Genomic DNA, 19989 nt, shown 5'->3' with positions numbered 1-19989 from the left:
AGGTTACATCATGGCTGCCTGGCTTCAAAGTTATCTAACCTGTCTGTGCAGCTGCCCACCTCATCTGTAAAGTGGTCAGTTTTCTAGTGCAAAGGGAACATCATCTTTCCATAAAATGTCTTCGACAGAGTTTTGTAGGTTCTATGGCACTCAAGAGGTCCAGATGGCAAATACACACATGAAAAGATGTTTAGCATCATTGGCCATTAAGAAAATGCAAATTAAATCCACCATGAGATATCACTATGCAGTTATCAGAAGAGCTAAAATTAAAAAAAAAAAAAAAAAAGACAGCACCAAGTGCAAGTGTGAATGTGGCAAAACTGAATTGCTCATATAGTACTGGCGAGAATGTCAAATGGTACAGCCATTCTGGAAAACAGTTTGACAGTTTCTTAAAAAACAGCACATAACATGTATCATACAACCTGGCAGTTGCACTTAGGCATTTAGCCTAGAGAAGTGAAGACTTACACTGACACAAAGACCTGTGCACAAATGTGTATAGCAGCTGTATTAGTGATAGCCAAAGCCTGGAGACAATCCAGAACTCTTTTACCAGTTGGCTAAGCAAACAGTGATATATCCATATCGTGGCATACTACTCAGAGACACAAAGAAATGAACTATACCTCCAGCCATCTGGATGAATCTCTAATTATGTTGAATGGAAGGAAGCAAATCCAAAAATGTTACATACTGTATGATCCCATTTTTATTACATTCTTGAACTGGCACAATTATAGAAATGGAGAACGGATTTGTGATTGCCAGGGATGAAAGAGGTGGTGGGCATGGGAGGAAGTCTCTGGCTGTAAAAAAGTGATATGAAAGACCCTTGTGGTAATGGAAGTGTTTTGTATCTTTATTGTATCATTGTTAATATCCTAGTTATGATACTGTACTATAGTTTAGAAAGATAGTACCCTTAGGGGAAAATGAGTAAAAACCTGATGTAATCTCTCTGTATTATTTCTTACAGCTGCATATGAATCCACAGTTATCTCAAAATAAAAAGATTAACTTTAAAACATCAAAAGATGAAGGCCAAATCAGGGAAACAAGTATGTCAGTTTGGCAGCCATCACCTAAGCTTTAGAACCGTGACATCATAGAGGCAGTGATCTTTAACTGGTGTGGAATCCTCAGGCTTCAAAAACTGTTGCCAAGCGCTGTAGACTCACTCCATTTTCAGTGCCAAGATTTGAAGAAAAAAGGATGTTCACGTCAATCAGAAAGCATATTGAACTTTTAGGTGATCATTCAAGTCTTCACCTTATAAGGTAGTCTTTTAATATACTATTTTTGATCATCAAAACAGACTGATAGTAAGTGGAAGTGTTCTCTTTTGTTTCTTCTAACACATATGGACTAATTCGTAATGTCAGCACCAGTTTCATGAAAAGCTACTCATGTTCCTAAGATTCAGTGTTGCTGAGAGGGGAGGGGGCTTTACATTCTGGGGGAAGGCACTTTCTTGGCCCCGTGAGAGAGAATTTTCTGGTTTATGAAATAATCTATACTATTTATGAAAGAATTTTTGCATTCCGTGCAATTTTGCTGTTGTACCTATGATTACCAGAAAGTCCTGTCAGAGTCATATCTCAGCCAAGTAATAGTTATACTCTTATGTTTATAAACTTTTTGATGTTCTCATTAGTTTTGCTGATATTTCAGAATTTTCCTCAAGTTTGAATATTGATTCAGATAAGACTGGGGTCGGTTTTCCAGGATCTTTAATTATCTACATTTTTATGTTAACATGAAGCCAAGCTGTCCTTAATTATTTACAAATATCATGTAATTTTTATTAGGCCACAAACTGCATTGTTTGTTGGTGGTGGTCCACCTTCTTATAATACGCTCTACCTTTGGCCTCCTCTCGGTTCTCCCCTTCCAAAGAACAGCTCGTGATTAGCTTTGCTGCTTTCTCCTCCTCACCTCTAAAAGTTGACATGCCCAAGGGCTTTGTCCTTGAAACTGTCTCCATTTGTATCAATTCCCCAAGTGATCTTTTCTCTGTCAATAGCCTTCTGTAACTTGGTGAGTTCTGAGTTTGAGCTCTGGAGTCTTGCTTTGGAGGTTGAGACTAATTTTTAGTGCTATGTGAACCCTGACGGTTAGCATAAAACTACATTGTATATTTGACTGAGTAACTAGCTGCACCATGGTGTTTGATGTGCTTGCTGGCAAAGGTCTTCTGCTGAGATGGATGCCCACAATGAAAACTCTACATCAGCTGAGGGTGCCACCTGTACCCTACTTCTCCATGGCCCTGTTGAACTCAAGCAAGGTTGGAAGAGGCAGAAACGGCACCTCTTCTTGTTCAGCGATTTGTTGCTGATGTCAAATACCAAGTATGTATACTCTGCTACACACCTTCTTGATTATCATACAGCTACATTTAGGTTAGCCCTTCCTGTATGAAAACATTGTTTTTTTTTTCTTTTGTTTTGCAAGTGCTTTGATCCTTCCTTCATTCAATTATGGAAGTCTTGTATTGTACCATGCCCCTGCAGAGAATACAATTGAGAACGTGACAGGTGGTGTCTCTCTTACCTGGTGTCTCTCTTACCTGGGATCTATAGACAAAGGCTATAAAAGGGACAAAAAATATAAAAGACAAAAAATAAAAGGGAAAATTTATAGATTGTGATTAGTGCTTCTGGTAGAAGGGTGCCATGTGGCAAAGATGGGAAGGTATTAGAGAGGGTTGTCTAGGAGGATCGCTCTGAGATGGCAGTGTTTAAACTAGATTTGGTGAGAAGCAGCCACATTCCTAGACAAGATGGCTGAACCTTCTAGGCTGAGGGACTGGCAAGCCTAAGTTGGTGCCACCTGGCCCCTTCAAGGAAGGAGCACAGGGAAGGCTGGTTTGACTGGAGCCTAAAGTATGGATCATGAGATCAGATGTGATACTATATTCAGGTGTCCAGTCACACAGAATCTACACAGACCATGAAAATGGGTAGAAATATTATCCCAAAGGATTTTTCTTTTAATGTTTCTATTTTTAAGATAGAGAGAGTACATGTGTGTGTGTGTGTGTGTGTGTGTGTGTGTGTGTGTGTGTGTGAAAAAGAGAGAGAGGGGGGGAGAGAGAGAGAGGGAAAGAGAGAGGGAGCAGGATAGGTGCAGAGAGAGAGAAGGGAACACAGGATCCTAGGCAGGCTCTGTGCTGGCAGCAGAGAGCCCAATGCAGGGCTCAAAGTCATGAAGTGCAAGATCATGACCTGAGCTGAAGTCTGACACTTAACTGACTGAGCCACCCAGGAGCCCTGAAAATATTTTTTTAAATTTAAGGTTGAAAATAACTTTTAGGGGCACCTGGATGGCTCAGTTGACTAAGCGGCCAACTTCAGCTCGGGTCATGACCTCATAGTTTGTGGGTTGGAGCCCTGTGTTGGGCTTAGTGCTGATAGCTCAGAGCCTGGGGCCTGCTTCGGATTCTGTGCCTCCCTCTCTCTCTGACCCTCCCCCACTCATGCTCTGTGTCTCTCTCTCTCAAAAATAAATAAACATTAAAAACATTTTTTTATTTTTTGTTTTTGGTTTGTCTCTTGTAGGAAAAAAACTGTATAACTATTTTTATCGGGGGTGCCTCGGTAGCTTAGTTGATTAAGCATCCAATTCCTGATTTCAGCTCAGGTCATGATCTCACAGTTGTGAGATCAAGCCCTAGCCAAGCTCTGTGGTGGGCATGGAACCTGCTTAAGATTCTCTCTCTCCCTCTCCTCCTGCCCCACCTGTATTTGTGCACACTCTTTCTCTCCCTCTCTATCAAAAAAAAAAAAAAATCATGTATTGTGTATCTTTGTTCAGGCCTCAAATACTTTTTTAAGTAAGCAAAACATAAATGAATAATTAACTGTAATAATAATCATAAAATTATATATAATAATAAGTAACAAATCTAGCAATAATAAATGAATTGATGGTTTTCTTTACATGCTTTAAAATATATAGTCTTTCCTTAATACTCAACATGCAGAAAAATGGCTGGGGGAAGTGTTTTGAGTGTCTTCCTAGGCCAGACTTTGCTCAACACACACTTTGTAAACACCCATCTAACCGTCTCCTGTGCTGTGTGCAGAGGGTAATGGAGATGACTGGAGACAGGCTTTGCCCTGGAGCAATGAGCCCGGGTATCTCACCAGCCTAGATGCTCCCATAACATATATGAAACAAACTAACAGATGTCTTGTTTGAATATCTTTCTTTCTAGTTATAAAAAAAACTTTAAGATAAAGAATAAAATACCACTGAGCACCTTGTGGACTGCCAACTGTATGGACAAAGTAGAAGATGCCAGCATTGGTGCTGAGAGGTCCTTCATCTTGGGCTGGCCCACAGTGAACTTTGTGGCCACCTTCAGGTAAGACCTACAACTTGGTCTTGTATTTACAGAGGTTAGAAAGGAAAACATTTAACCTGATTGTATGTCAAGCCAGTGACTCACTTTTAACCTCCATTGATGACACTTGTTTGCCTTGTGCTTTCTCCAGAAAGGTTTTTATGTGCAAATGTAAGGAATAGGATAATAAAGAGTGGGAACCACTGGACTAATTTCCTTTGGATTTGGTCAGTGGTTTTTCAGGTGGGCTCTAGGAGCCACTTGAGGAGTTGGGTGTTCTGGGTATGTGGAGGAGAATCAAGAGAGTGTGGTTCTGGGGCCCCTCTCTGATATCCTGCTCCCCAATTCCCAGGGAGCTATCTGTGTTTGTAAATCACAGGAATATTTCTCTTGAGCAAGTACTATTAAATAGTCCAATTAAATTTGAAAAATTGCTTTTATATTCCCAAGTCAATTCCTTTAAGTAAGATGTAATTACTACAAATAAATCAATTATGTCTTTGAACACGAGGTTGCCTGAATTGCTGTGCAGATTATCTTAGTTGGTGTCTGTAGAGACTTTGAGTCCATGGAATAGAGCTGAGTTGTGCAAGACACATTTTTAGGCCCACATCAGGATGGGGAATTTGGCCCTCTACCCTGAACATCCTGAGAGACACTCCTGGGTTTACAGGAGTCATGCAACACATGCATCTGTTGTTTGAAACAACCACACCCCAAGTCTCTCATTCTTGCTTTATACAAGGAGTGTTCATCACATGAACACATCACCCTTCTTTCTTCTCTTCACCCCACTTCACCAAAATCTCTCACATCATCATAAAGATGAAACAATGAAAATATTTACACATTGTTAATTTATTAAATAATAAACAGCTGCAATGTAGCTGTTGACATAATGAAAAATTTTTCAAAGCTTATTGGAAAGAAATATGGATTTATATCATCTCTGCATGCCTTTTTTCCACAACATATTTCCATAAAGATTATCACTTCCTATTGCTTAGTGTCCTCTCCATGTTGCAAATGGAAGGAAATAGCTTCAATTGGGAATATAGAAAGTCTTTGATAACGGAGTTTCTAAGAAACTTTTTTTTCCTAATGAGAGAGGAAATGTGGAGCCAGATTGCACAAGTTATGTTAGTTAAAAAGCTGTATGAATATATAAGGCATTTGTAACAATGTCTGGTACCTAGTGCTTTTGCTATTTGTTATTATTACTGTTCTGCAGATTGGCATAAGTATTTAGAACCTATGTCCATGCAGGTTGGGATGCTAAAAGGGCATTCCAAGTTTCTGATGAAACAGGTCTTGAAATGGTGATGGAGGGGGCGGGGAACAGTGTTGGTAGGAATATAAAATGTGGCAGCCACTGTGGACAGTTAGATGGTTCCTCAATAAGTTAAACAGAATTATCATATGACCCAGCAATGCCACTTCCAGATATATACCCAAGTGAAATGAAAAACATGCGTCTGTACAAAAATTGATACACAAACATTCATAGCAGCATTGTCAATAATAAGCAAAACATAAGGAGGGAGGAAAACAACCCAAGTGTTTATCAACAAATAAACAAAATGTGGTATAAGAGCTGGGGACAGTGGGAAATGGAGAGTGACTATTTAATGCACACAGGGTTTGCTTTTGGGTGATTAAAATGTTCCAGAACTAGGTAGTTATGATGGTTGCACAGTAGTGCAAATGTACTAAAACTCACTAATGTTCAATGTTATGGTGTAACTTATTACAATAAAATGCTAGTAAGTGATAAGTCCATGAATGAATGTGCCTTAAAATATTTGCATTTTTCACTACAAAATCCTATGGAAACTTTAGCACAGAAAATACCTTTAGTAATTTAGCAGTAGATGGATTGATTTTGCTCAGAGGATTATAGTAAAGAAGAATAAGTTTTCTAGGAACTCATTTAACATATTACGGTCTCCTAGATGTATGAAGAAATAAAATTCTTCATTTTATTGTAATGATTGTAAAAATTCTTCATTTTTTCGTAAAAAACATTACGAATGTTTTTTCCTAAAGAAAGATATTCATATTTCTGGGCCAAAATAGTTCCATCCAAATGCCAAATTTCTTAAGTACAATTTAATTTGAATGATAATGTTTCTTTATATTTGAATAGCAGGAACACTCTGAGGTAAAATTATCACTGGTTATCACTCGCATCTTCTTTTCCAGTTCTGGAAACTGAAACTCAGAGTGGTTAAGCAACGTGCCCATGATCACATAGCTTGCATCACATAGTTACAATTAAGCGTTTAGATTAGAAACCAACTTTTCTTCCACTTTAGGATCTATTTCCCATTACTGTACTACCGCTCATAAAAGAGCAGGGTCCATCAAAAGCTCAAATTGTGAGGAGAATACAACTTACACACATAACCACATCAGTAACAACTGGCTGCTGATATTTTTGTCTGAATGGAGATCTTAATAGAATTATTACATGTAGTTTGTAGCATTAGTATAAGTATTTCATGTAGTTTGATTTTCCTTCCATTTTTTAAATTGCAGTTCTTCAGAACTAAAGGAAAAATGGCACTCTTTCCTTCAAAGGTATTTTGTCAGTATACATATTTTAAATCTTTAACCCACAAAAAAAAGAATGCAAATTTCTTCAAAGCTATGCCCTCAAACTATTCTCCTTCTCCTTAGTAGAAATCGTTAGACTATCCTCAAATAATTTCTTATTTAGATTTACCCTGGCTGTTACTGAAGATACTGTGCTCTCATATATCTGCATATTTTTCGTATTTTTGATGAAGTTCTGGTTATCACTCTCATCTTCCCTTCTTTCCAATCTAATGATTGGCTCTAACATTATTCCCAAAACATTTATTTCCTTAAATGCAGATTACTCTATTCAGTAATTAGCAACTGCTAATTCCTACCCTGGAACCCAGGATGGTGCTGGGCCCTCCAGTCGAGGTAGGAAGTCTTTGATGACTAAATCTACTGCTCAGATCTCACACGATGAGAGCAAACTGTTGTTTTCTGAGTCATGTCTCATTTTCTTGAAATATTTTTGCAGGTTTTTTTCCAGCCCATAATTTTATTTGGATTTTTATTTACATGCTTTTTAAAAAATGTTTACTTATTTTGAGAGAGAGACAGACAGACAGACAGAGTGAGCAGGAAGGGGCAAAGAGGGAAGGAGAGAGAGAATCCCAAGCAGACTCCATGCTGTCAGTACAGAGCCCAATGCAGGGCTCGATCTCACGGCACATGATCTCATGACCTGAGCCAAAACCAAGAGTCAGATACTTAACCAACTGAGCCACCCAGGTGCCCCTGTTTGCTTTTAAAAATGACAAAGTATGTTGAAAATGTTAGCAACATAGATTAATTTGAATGTAAGCTAATAGGTAAATCATCCTACTCTATTTTGTGTTATTATTGAATTTGATTAGGTACATCAATCTAGCCAAAGAGAAGGATCAGCCAAAAAGCATCCCCCTCAAAATCTTCACTGAAGACATCAAGAACTGTGCCGGTGTAAGTGCTTTTAAGACCAACAATTAAATTCCAAGTTCCTGATTTAGACAGAATGAAAAAGATGGAGAGGGGAGTGGAGATAGAGAGGGAGGGAGGGAGAAAGAAATGAGGAGGTAGAAAGGAGAAAAGAGAGGAGGAGAGAGAGTATTTAAAGAAGTATCATGTGGGAAAATGTACTTCCCTGTCTACATGTATGTCTTTGTATACATAAAAAGTGAATCTTAGGTAATATGAAGCAAGAGGAAGCCATGCTACCTACAGTGTTGAAGCAGGGAAAAAGTATTGCATTTTAAATGTCCGTAATATTTCTCTAAGTCCTTCTAATAGCAATTACAGTGGCTTGTAATAAAGTGATTTTCACACGCAGTTATATCCTACTAGAATTAAAACATTTTTTTTCCAAAGGTCACTACTTATGTATGAAATGATTTGGGTGGTTTCCACAGTTCTTTTTCCCCCTATGATGTTTTATTTGGTATAATTATAAGCTTACAGAAAAGTTGCAAAAATAAAAGTAGTACAAAAAACATCCCATGTACTCTTTCCCTAGATTCACCTATCAGTAACACTTTACTCCATGTGCTTTATCGTTTGTTTTCCTTCTCTGTGTCTATTATGTGTGGGTATATACTGATTTTTGAGGGTCATAGATAAACCATGGCCCTTTATCCTTAAACCTAAGTATTTCCTAAGAGTAAGGGTATTCTATTACCACCATGCAGTTATCACCTTTAGTAAATTTAACATTAGTATAACACTTTAGTAGGCCATTCGTGTTCCCATTTTGTCAATTGACCTCAATAACATCTCCTTTCTAGTACAGGATCCACTCAAGGGTCAGGTATTACATTTAGTTGATACATCAAATGCAGAGGAGTTTTGAAGGGCCTTTTGTTCCAAGGAATATCAGGATTGATTGACTTTTAAGAGATCAACATATTTCTACCCCACTTTCTTTATGCTATTGGGGGAAAAAATCAAACCAATTGCCCCAGTTATTTGTATAACGTTTGATTTCTGAAATTGTAGTGCAGTAGCCAAGACATTTACAATGATATTTTGGGTATTTTTAAATGACTTTTTTTTTTTTCTGTACTACTTCACAGTAGCTCTAAATCACACAAAACAGTATTTGAAGGTGGAAAAAGACTTAGTTGAAGAACAGTTACTTCCTGGCCAAAGGAAAAGCCGTGCAAATATTGTGATCTGTTTCCAAGCACCAGATAGATGCACTGCATGAAGGAGATAAGAGCAGAGAGTTCTCCAAAGCAGAGCACACTCTCATCTCCGCTTGCGTGGATTTCAACTATGCCAGTGGGTTACACTCACAATGTTTCATGGAGAGTTACTTTGAAATTTTTAAAAATCAACTTTCCTTACGTATAATTTACACAAAAGAATGTTTTTAATTCACTCCTAAGATCCAAGTTTCCCCCTACCACAGTTTCATTTTATCCTAGAGAAATGATCCTTGGCATTTCTTGTTGTACAAATCTGGTGTAGGCAGATTTTCTTCTTTTATCTAAAAATGGCTTTATTTCACCTTCACTCTTGAAAGATATTTTTGTGGATACAGAATTTTGTTTGCAAATTTTTTCCTTTTGGCCCTTTCAAGGCGTTGCACTGTTTTTTTGTTTTTGTTTTTTTTTGTCTCGGTACTTTCTGATAAGTAGTCTGTAGTCATTCAACACCAATCATCTGAAGGTGATTTGTCAATTTCTGTAGCTGCTTTGAAGATTTCCTCTTTATTTTTGGTTTTTCACAGTGGAGCTATGATGTATAAAAGCATGGTTTTCTTTGAATCTGTCCTATTTGGCATATTCTAATCTTCTTGAATTTATAAACTTGTCTTTCATCAAATTTGGGGACTTTTAATCATTATTACCTCAAACGTTTTCTTCCCCATATTCTTTCTTCTCTCCTGAAATTTCAATTATATGTGTATTAGACCCTTTCATACTGTTCACTGGTTCCTCAGACTCTGTTAATTTTTTTCAATCTTTTTTACCCTTTTCTTCCTCAAACTGGATAATTTCTATTATCTTCCAAAATCACTGACTTCCATTTGTCATCCCCATTATACAACGTAGTCTAGCCGGTAAAATGTTTTAAAGATATTTCTCAGATAAAAAAAATTCTATTTTTCAATATATTTAATTTCTATGCTAAGATGCCTCCCTTTTGTTTATTGTGAACATAAGTATCTCATTCTCATTTGTATCATTGAGAAGTATTATAATTGCTGTTTTTGCCTAACAATCTGAATATCTAGATCATCTCAGCGTTGGCTTTAGCTCTTGAGAATTGATCACACTTTCCTGGTTCTTCATATGAGATGAGAAAGCAACATTTCCTTTTCTTTTAAATTATTTCAAAAATTAGTTTATTTCTTAAAAGCTTAACTGTTTACAAAGAGCTCTATCTACTGAAATTTGTCTGTTTTGAAGAACATACTACATGCAGGAAAATTACACCTTGGAATTACTGTTTTGAACAGAATATGTTCCTTATGCCATGAAAACCATTACCTTGCAGACCAAATAAATTAAGGACTGATATTAGCATTTCAAAAGAGATCTTTTTTTATATTAAAAAAGATTTCATGGGAGAGTTTTTAAGTTGTATTGAAAGGTTTTCAGATATCTTAAAAAATAGCAGAACCATTACTTCTAATTAAATACCAAGCTAAGACACACTGTTTGAATCTTCCTAGATAATTTAGGATAGGAATCCCCTTACATCCCTGAGTTTGGGTGCTCTGAGCTCTGCTGCTGGGTTCAGAACACTTTTTTATACTCCTTAAAGCTACAAGTAGTTTGAAATCAATGAATGCTTTTGTTTATAAAAGTCTGATTATCAACTTTCATAGCCATCTGATGATGAAATAATTGCATTCAATTCATAAGAAGAAAAATACAATGAAAGGACAAGTAATGAAATATGAAAAAGTTTCTTTTAGCTTTGTTCTGAATATTTTTAAAGGCTATGAGTGTCCACTGTGCTGTTTGTCTTATTTAAGCACTCTTTATCAAAGGACATAGGCCTCCTTGTCTAATAATATTATATATTATCTGATTGGTTACGTATTGTCTTTTTTTAAAATGTCTTTTGGAATTCAGATAGTTTTATAGATTACATCTCAGAATCCTGCTAATCCCTTTCAGGCAATTTTCTGTAAAATGTTCTAGTTTTGTGTAGCAGTTTCTCAATGGAAGGTATGGTAGAGAGCTATTTTAAGCTACTCACTGGCAGAGTTGGGAATCAATGTAAATTTCTAAAATTTTCAATCTCATTTCCTAGACTCCTTGGTTTTATTTGTCTCAACAGATTTCAACAATGAAAATCTTAGTAACTATGATGCCTGACACAAAGAAAGTACTAACTAAATAGTAATTTTTTAAATGCCTTTTATAGCCAGTTCCTACTCTGATTTTACAGAAACTGAGTATGTAACTGCAAAGAAATAAAGCCATACTATAATAACACAACTCAGGAAGATAGAAAAGCATCCAGCTCCTTTTTTTAAACTATCCCTCTGTTCCATTTTGGAAATAGCTTTATGGAGCTGAGGATCGGCCCACATATCTTCTTGGACTTCTCAATCTTTTTTTTTTTTTATTCCTTAAGCTGCTATATTTTGTGTGTCACAAATCTTATAAGAGAAATATATGTTTTACTTAAATGTTTCCTACTAGTTTCATGTTATAGAAAGAAACAAAAACATAATTAAGAGTTATGCTTTACATGTGCTTTATTTTGTCATTAACTGAAAACAAGCTTTGCCTTTAGAATGTGGATAATAATTTGGCAATAATTAGTCACCTGATTTCAAGTCTTTAAACTTATGGCAATTTTTCTTATTTATTTTTTGTAGTCTGTGACTGTAACAGTGACAAATTCAGACACAGCGAATGACATTATCAACACGTCACTACCAATGCTAGGAATAACTGTAAGTTGCCTGCAAACTATTTTCAGCTAAAAACCAACTTTGACCTTTGAGATTCGTGTGTGTGTGTGTGTGTGTGTCTGTGTGTGTGTGGTGCACCTCCCATTATAAGACACCTGATTATCAAATATCATAGCCATATTCTGCACCCCCCCCAATTTAGAAATTGAAGGCAATGAAGCTATACATGGGTGCTCATCTGTATTCCCATTTAAAATTTTGTGCAAATTCAAAATCATAACAAAAAATTGGGCTGTAATTTTAGAGTGCTAATAACATGTGGTTCACTGTATATATTTTATACATAGTGTAATATTTCTAAGTTTCTAAATATTTCCTTCTCTAGTGGACTCTTCTTTCTGTGTCATCTTTCCTGATTCCTCCCCTCCCTATTTACCCTGGTCGTCACCCAAGGACTCAACCTCAGTTTAATGAATCTTAAATTACATGTTTTATTGTAAATTTTGACATAAACACAACATGGCTAGAAGCTACATCCCTTGATACAGGTCCTGAGGATGAGACCGCTAACACCCCTTCTGAACTGGTAAAAAGAAGAAGACAAGTTCTGACTGAGGCCATGGATCTGGGGGCATCTGTGTACAGATCACTTTCATCCTGTTTTGGTTTTAGCTCCTTTGTGTTTTGATAGGGCTGGTATGAGTTGCTGAAATTAGTTTTTTTAATTAAAGAAATAAGTATATATATTTAAAATTTTTTAATGTTTATTGGAGAGAGAGAGAGAGAGAGAAAGAGAGAGAGAGAGAGAGAAAGAGAGAGAGAGAGAGAGAACATGAGCAAGGGGGGGGCAGAGAGAGAGAGGGGGACACAGAATCCGAAGCCGGCTCCAGGCTCCAAGCTGTCAGCACAGAGCCTGATGCTGGGCTCGAACTCATCAACCACGAGATCATGACCTGAGTCGAACTCAGATGCTTAACTGACTGAGCCACCCAGGTGCCCCAGAAATGGATATATTTGAAGAGATGTTTTGTAAGGGAAAAGAGAGAGAGGGTGACAGTAAGATGAACAGAACTGAGGGAGCACTTACAAAGCACAGCTTCTTATATAAAATCCTCTGTAAATGTGGAAATGTCTCACTACTGTGACATGACATAATTACAATATTTGTATTTAAATTCTATCTGACCCAATGGTATAATAAAGACCCTTAAAAATTCAGGGCAACCAGAATTTGGCATAAGAACTCAATGATTTCTGTAAAAACAAAATTTAATAGTACATTTGAAATAAAATTGAATTGGTATGTACTGAGTAAAGCACATCTCTGCATTGATTTCTAACAATGTGTAGAAATTGTATATTGTATATCATACACATCTCTGTATGATATATATACCCTGCATAAGAATTAAATCTTGGAAAGAGAGTGAGTGGTTTTAGAGATGAACTTGGGGAGACTGATTAATGATATTGTTCATTTTATTTCATTTTTATGATTTTCCTTTGCTTAAAGTGACCAATCTCACTAGGCAAGAATTTCTATTTTAATGAAGAACTGGGGTTGTCTTATGTATATATCCGTTTTAAGGAATTCCAACATACTGTTTCCAAACCCTACCTGAAAGAAAAAGTTTCTAATTAGCTCTTACTTCCTATTTTCAATACAATATTGAGCTGATTTAGCTGTGTGTGTGTGTGTGTGTGTGTGTGTGTGTGTGTGATACTTTCCATACCAGTGACCTTCCTTCATAAGGGCAAGGGCCATGATTTTTAATCAGAAGTCAAGGACAAACATAGTACCTATCATCAACAACTCCATTTCAAATATATTTTACTTTATTCTCCTAGAAGACTCTTTAAAATAGTTCACAATCTTTATAATTTAGATTTGTTAGTTTCAAGTGGGATTTCCAGTATTCCTGAGCAATAATTCTGCTGTGACTAATTGTTTCCTGCATCTGACTTATTCTCTATGTAAGGGTTCTTGTCTCTTCTCTTCCTGTAGTGGGGCATGTCTGTATCAAAGCCAGTGGTCGACTTGACTTCACTAACTCCTCAAAGCTTCTTGGGCATTTGTTTGCTCAGGGCTGTTGAGTTATCATTGCCTTTCAAGTCCTTTTCTGAGGAATAGTCATGGCAGGGTATGTGGCTCACTGGACAATATGCTTGTCTGGACAGGGACATTTGGAGACAAAAGCCAACTTTATCAAAGGGGTCTAGAAACAGCAGAAGGCAAGACTTCCTAGATTAGACTTTTCCTCCTTGGTGAAGGGGCACAACAGTGACTTCTTAAGCCAAGGGCCACCCACAAAGTGAGTGTGCTGATTGTACTGTGGTTCCCTGGACTTTTGTCAAAAAATGACAAGAATCTGTAATGGTCTACTGGAGGCTGTGAGGGGAACAAGTTAACAAATGCCGTTAACTCCAAAATTGCAGCTACCTCCATAGACCAAAGAGCGTTCATACTGGCCCTAATTCTTTTTCAAAATATAGAAATGCTAAGAAAATGTGTTCTTCAAGTAGTGGGAAAGATTTGTTGTGATGCGTAATCTCTTTTGTTTCCAAGGGCTCTGAGAAAGACTACCAGCTGTGGATCAGTTCTGGCAAAGGAAAAGCCCCACACCCACTCATTGGTAAGTGTCAGGGACAATCTAAGATGGGGTTGTGTAGGTTCAGAATTGTAACTCCAAGTCTCAAGGTAATGATTGTTCTGTCTTTAGCTTAAATACCCTTAAAAGTAAAAATTACATGCAACACTCACTCACACATTTATCAAGTCATTCCTAGGTACCTGCTCTTTACCAGGCACTGATAACATCTCTTCATTCAGTAGCTTATGGTCTAGTTGGGGAGAGAAATGTAAATTTTCTTACATGCATTTTTTATCCTTTTGATAATCCTGTGAAGCTATTACTCTTTTTCAAGTGATCTAAAGAGTATTTTCAAGTGATCTGGAAATCTAAACAAACAAATGTTTTTTATGAAATATTTGTCTATTGTTTTTTTTTTTACCTGAAAGACAGACCTGTATTGAAAATTTTTGTCTATTTATTTACTTATTTACCCACTTACTTAGGTATGAATGCAAAATGGATTAGAATTTCTTTTTCCCCATACATTTATTTTTCATTTTCCAGTCTTGAATTCCATTTCCTAAGTACCTAAGTACTAAGTAGCTTCTATTTTGAGAATCCTCTAAATCCAATCATCTCTCTGAATCCAGGTATAAATATACACTGAACACCTGTCCTGTGCTCAGAGGTTTTTCAGCATCATAAAAAAAATGAGAAAATCACATTTTAACTCCTCAAGTCTTCGCTGACTAAACTGTCTGTATTTTGCTGTTTCTCAAGCTTTTGCTAGCATTGTTGTTAAGGTTATTGATAAACAGTTTGCACCTCTCCTAAAACAGTTATCAAACGAGTGATCTAAGAAAAAATCTTTGGGTTAGCCAATTTGTTTAGTGTTTACCAGAAGTAGAAAAACTAAAACAAGAGAACAGGATCTGTAGTAGACCTTGAAGTATAGTAATATATCATAATAGTGACAATGATTTCTGCTCGAATTCTTACATACATTCTTACAAGCATTCCCTCTTACATGCATTTTTTATCCTTTTGATAATCCTGTGAAGCTATTGCTCTTTTTCAAGTGATCTAAAGAGTATTTTCAAGTGATCTGGAAATCTAAACAGACAAATGTTTTTTATGAAACATATATTCCCAGAGAGTCACCGAGGACATAGCTGAGGACAAAATCACCCCACCATTTCATGTTTTTGTATTAACGTTGACATCTTTGTAAAAGTTGGTCAGCAGTACAAAGGAAAAAAATTAAATACTTAAATATATTTATTTTAATAAAGCACATTGATTTAGATAAAACAATATAGACGAGAACTTTTGAGACTTAGAACAGCCTCAAGCATGAAGGCAGCTCTGAGGAATCCAAAGAGCCCATCATTCATGATCCTTTAGCAGCATTCGAAATGCCTTTCTTAACATGCTTTCAATTCTCAACTGCAGATTAACCCCTGGTTATCTTGGTGATTTGGTTGTACTGCTGTCATAGAAGCTTCTTTTGCCTTAAAGGAGGGAAGTCACTGTGGTTCTTGTGAACCGAGCATTGACGTTGTGTCTGTGCCAGATGAAAAGGAGCAGCAAAAGCTCCCCAAGTTACATCCAATAAATAAATCAGAAATGACAGAAAGACAACTTTCATTCTATTCTTAAAAAATGAAATCCATATCACAGCACAGGGTCTTTTGAGGATGCTGTGGAGAGGAAACAATTTAAAACATAAAAGAGCAAAGCAAATCACTTGGCAGGCCACTGTCCATGATTCTGGGTGCGGTTTCCCAGTCTGTAAACAGCTTTCCTTCTGATCCTTGCCAGGCAGAACAGCCCTCAGAGGGAGGGCGGTAGTGGGAGGGAAGCACAAAGCATAAAGGCAACCCATCCCATCCCATCACCCTGGAGTAGCTCTGACTCAAGAGTTGACAAAAGGAAATGAAAAATCTGTTCAACTGATATCATGTGTGAGAGAATAGTGAACATAGCAAGTCTTAATAGTATATCCAATTGGGGCGCCAGGATGGCTCAGTAGGTTAAGCGTCTGTCTTCGGCTCAGGTCATAATCTCGTGGTTCATGGGTTCAAGCCCCACGTCAGGCTCTATTATGACAGCTCAGGGCCTGGAGCCTACTTCCGATTCTGTGTCTCCCTCTCTCTTTGCCCCTCCCCTGCTCATACTCTGTGTGTGTGTGTCTCCCTCAGGAAATGAAGAAACATTTTAAAAAATGCTATGTTCATGGGGTGCCTGGGTGGCTCGGGTGGCTCAGTCAGTTAAGTGTCCGACTTCAGCTCAGGTCATGATCTCGCGGTTCCTGGGTTCGAGCCCCACGTTGGGCTCTGTGCTGACAGCCAGCTCAGAGTCTGAGCCTGCTTCAGATTCTGTATCTCACTCTCTCTCTGACCTTACCCTGCTCATGCTGTCTGTGTGTGTGTCTCTCTTTCTCTCAGAAATAAATAAAACATTAAAAAATACTATGTTCAATTGTGTAAAAAATGTTAATCACCAATGTTTATTAACATATTTACTCTTATCCTTATAAGTTTGTGGGTAAGCATTTCAAAGGATGCTTGTAAGACACAAAGGGGTCAAATAGTTTGCCTAAGATGTACAGATCTAGTTAGCGTTCAGAAACTAGAAGGCCTTAAATATTCTCAGATGGAAACAGCAAGAGCCAACATCGTGCAGACCAATGCACTGATGAATCTGTGTATCCCAAACAGAGTAAAATGCTTTAACTTTTCTCTTTTTAAAATCTTTCCCTTGAGCGCCTGATTTTTGCAGTGTGTCCCCCATAAGCAGGGATATGGTGCTCACTCAGGAGAGGAATCCCCAGGAGAAGAGCAGCATATACCAGTGTGATGCACACACTCACAGTAAGGTAACTTTGATGACAGCCATCACCATCAGCTTGAATTTACATTTAGATTTTTCTCCATACAGGGCATGAACATCCTTATGGAATTAAAATGAGCCATCTTCCATCTACTCTGCTGCTGCCACAGGGACCAGAGCCCTCCATCGATCCTTCTACCTACTGGGAACCCCTCCTTCCAAATGAGGGGTTCCCAGAGATGCAAGGCCAGTTCATTCTGAAGCCCAGGCACCCAGTGCAGAACCAGCAAGGGAGAGGTGAGCCCCTTCCCTTCCTTCAAGTGCTTTCTCCTAGCTCATATCTCTACTCTTAGACACAAATTCATGACACAAAGCTTGTTCTCCATGTGGGGGTGGGGAGGAACAGTATAGTCAAGATCCAATACCGATCCAGAATCAGGCTTCGAGAAACTCCCAAAGGTCTGAAATCAAAACCTGATGCACTTCTAGGAAGGTCTTTTGCTTTAAATTCTTCGAGATAGTCCGTTACTCTTTTCTCTGTAAACCCAGAGCCCTTTCCACATAGTTTTGTGTGTGTACAGCAGTGTGTCTTATTAGAGCACAAGCTTTTTATGGCCTAGAAACATGTCTTCTCCATTCCAGGAGAAGTTTTGTCTAGTATCTCAGGCCATCACAGGAGGTGTGACATCTAGATTGTGTGACCTAAATGCACAGAACAACAGAAGAACTTCAGTGGAGTAAAGAGTTACAGAATTGAACTGCATTTCTTCTGGGCTTAGGATGAAGTGGCCTTAGGTTCTAGTTAGAACTGAACTCTCAGGGCATCTGGGTGGCTGGGTTGGGCATCTGACTTCGGCTCAGGGTGTAATCTCACGGTTCGTAGATTAAAGCCCTGTGTCCTGCTCTGTGCTGACAGCTCAGAGCCTGGAGCCTGCTTCAGATTCTCTGTCTCCCTCTCCCTCTGCCTCTCTCTCATTTGTGTGTGTGCTTGCCTGTGTGTGTTCTCTCTCTCAAAAATAAATAAATATTTTTAAAACTTTAAAAAAAAAGAACTGAACTCTCAATTCTACTACCACTTTCCACATGTGTTTCAGACCCATGTCTAGACTGGAGCTAGACGATGTTTATGGTTGGGGCTTTTTAATCTTCCTTCTAGCTATTTTTTCTCTACCATTCCAATATTCCCCTATTGATATTTCTTTCTCTGATGAAAATGTGATATTAACCTGAGAAGTATTGGGGCCAAAATTGAAAGTATTTTTATTGTTATTATTGTTATTCTATAAGCTCAAAATTTCAAAAATGTTATTTTTTAATGTTTATACCCTAATTCGATCTTTAGGAAATGTAACCTAAATCTTGCCAGTACTGTTTAAGAAAATAGAGATTTCTATAAAGTTAGCTTAATTATTCCCATGTTTTTCTTGTCGATAGCATATATTTTTATTAGTCACAGAGGCAACATGAACTCTAACACCAAATAATGTACATTACAAAAGGTAGGTAATGTAAGCCTGAAAATGTTTTTGAGAAAGTACAGGACTTCAGATCTACTTGCTTTTTTTGTTTTTAAATATTTATTTATTTTGAGAGAGAGAGAAAGAGAGAGACAAAGAGTGCACACGAATGGGGGAGGGGCAGAGAGAAAGGAAGTGAGAGAATCATAGGCAGGGTCCGTGCTGTCAGTGTAGAGCCCTACATGACCTTGATCCCGTGAACCATGAAATCATGACCTGAGCCAAAATCAAGAGTCAGACACTTAGCCAATCAGGTACCCCATCTACTTACTTTCTGTATATACTCATGGAGTAGCTAGATATATAGCTTTGTATCCAGGGATACAGCACTCTTCTTAACAGCGTTCTTAGTTAAAGCTCAATAATGTAATATATGTGAATAGTTTTAGAAATAATAATACTAGGGTAAAGAGTAGGGAAACCAGGCTGCATACCACAACTTAACTTCTATATTAACTTGTATCTTAAGCAAACACTTGTAAGTTCTGATGTACAGTAATCTCCTTCTAGACTTAAGAATGGATTTGCTTTCTTCCTTTTGCTCCTTTAAAAATATAAGGGTATGTTTTTCAGGGCAGGAAGAAAGAGCCTTAGTTAGGCAAAGTGGTGGATTCCTTCATGACTGCATGCATTCTAGAGGTTGGAAAATGAAATAGAGAATGGGACTGAGGTCTGCTTTGCAGGGAAGAGACTGATATCTAGACTGCCGTACGCCCTTTCAGCAAGGAAATTACTTTGATCAAGGCTGCCATGAGCCAGGCCTTGCATGAGGAGTACATTATATTTAGTTCAATGAGTTGTAGGTAGTGTCATTTATGTTAAATTTGAGCAAACCGAAACTTAAAATTTTTTGAGCAATTTATCTATCTAAGTGGCAGAGCCAGGACACTTCCGGTTCTTAGATCTTGGTCTCTCTGATGAAGGGCCCGTGAGTGTTGCCACCCACATGAGGTGACATGGCGATGCACTCACTATGTCCCAGAACAGCCACTGGGTGGGTGTTTAAATGTTGCTCATCTGTTTATCCAAGTTTTAACTTGACTCCTGTCTTGACTTTTAAAGAATTCTGTTATTTAACAGATGTTTTAAGCAAATGTTAAGGTACCTTACAAGGAAATCATTGAGAGCTGAGCAGTAGAAACTTTGAACTCAGCTTTCCCATTGCTGATCACCTTTTCTTTGTGAAGCTCTTCTGCATTCCTTTGACAAGGGGTGTTGGATAATTAAAAATCATCTCTGGTTAGCTTAGTAGTGTCATAAGAAACACAGCCACCTGGGGGCACT

General features: G+C 37.7%; 1 protein-coding gene across 4 annotated transcripts in view; it reads left to right on the top strand.

Annotated features, from left to right (window-relative positions):
- The first annotated feature begins 1173 nt into the window (after window positions 1-1173).
- Window positions 1174-19989, top strand: part of LOC120246347 (rho GTPase-activating protein 20-like) — a 38748-nt gene continuing 19932 nt past the window's right edge. For 2 of the 4 annotated variants that reach the window (XM_039253817.1, XM_039253814.1), the window contains exons 1-8: window positions 1174-1283; window positions 2196-2357; window positions 4226-4375; window positions 6893-6934; window positions 7789-7873; window positions 11748-11825; window positions 14350-14416; window positions 17297-17485. In XM_039253817.1, coding sequence (XP_039109748.1) covers window positions 1219-1283; window positions 2196-2357; window positions 4226-4375; window positions 6893-6934; window positions 7789-7873; window positions 11748-11825; window positions 14350-14416; window positions 17297-17485 — 838 coding nt within the window. In that variant the 5' untranslated portion in view covers window positions 1174-1218. Of the gene's footprint in view, window positions 1329-2153; window positions 2358-4225; window positions 4376-6892; window positions 6935-7788; window positions 7874-11747; window positions 11826-14349; window positions 14417-17296; window positions 17486-19989 lie in introns of all 4 variants that reach the window. The other 2 variants (XM_039253815.1, XM_039253816.1) reach the window with 2 other exon arrangements.

Source organism: Hyaena hyaena, unplaced genomic scaffold (assembly GCF_003009895.1).
Source record: "Hyaena hyaena isolate Hyena2069 unplaced genomic scaffold, ASM300989v1 scaffold_466, whole genome shotgun sequence".
Lineage (NCBI taxonomy): Eukaryota > Metazoa > Chordata > Mammalia > Carnivora > Hyaenidae > Hyaena > Hyaena hyaena.
The sequence above is the reverse complement of the archived record's forward strand: the minus strand, read 5'-3'. Positions and strand labels throughout refer to the sequence as shown.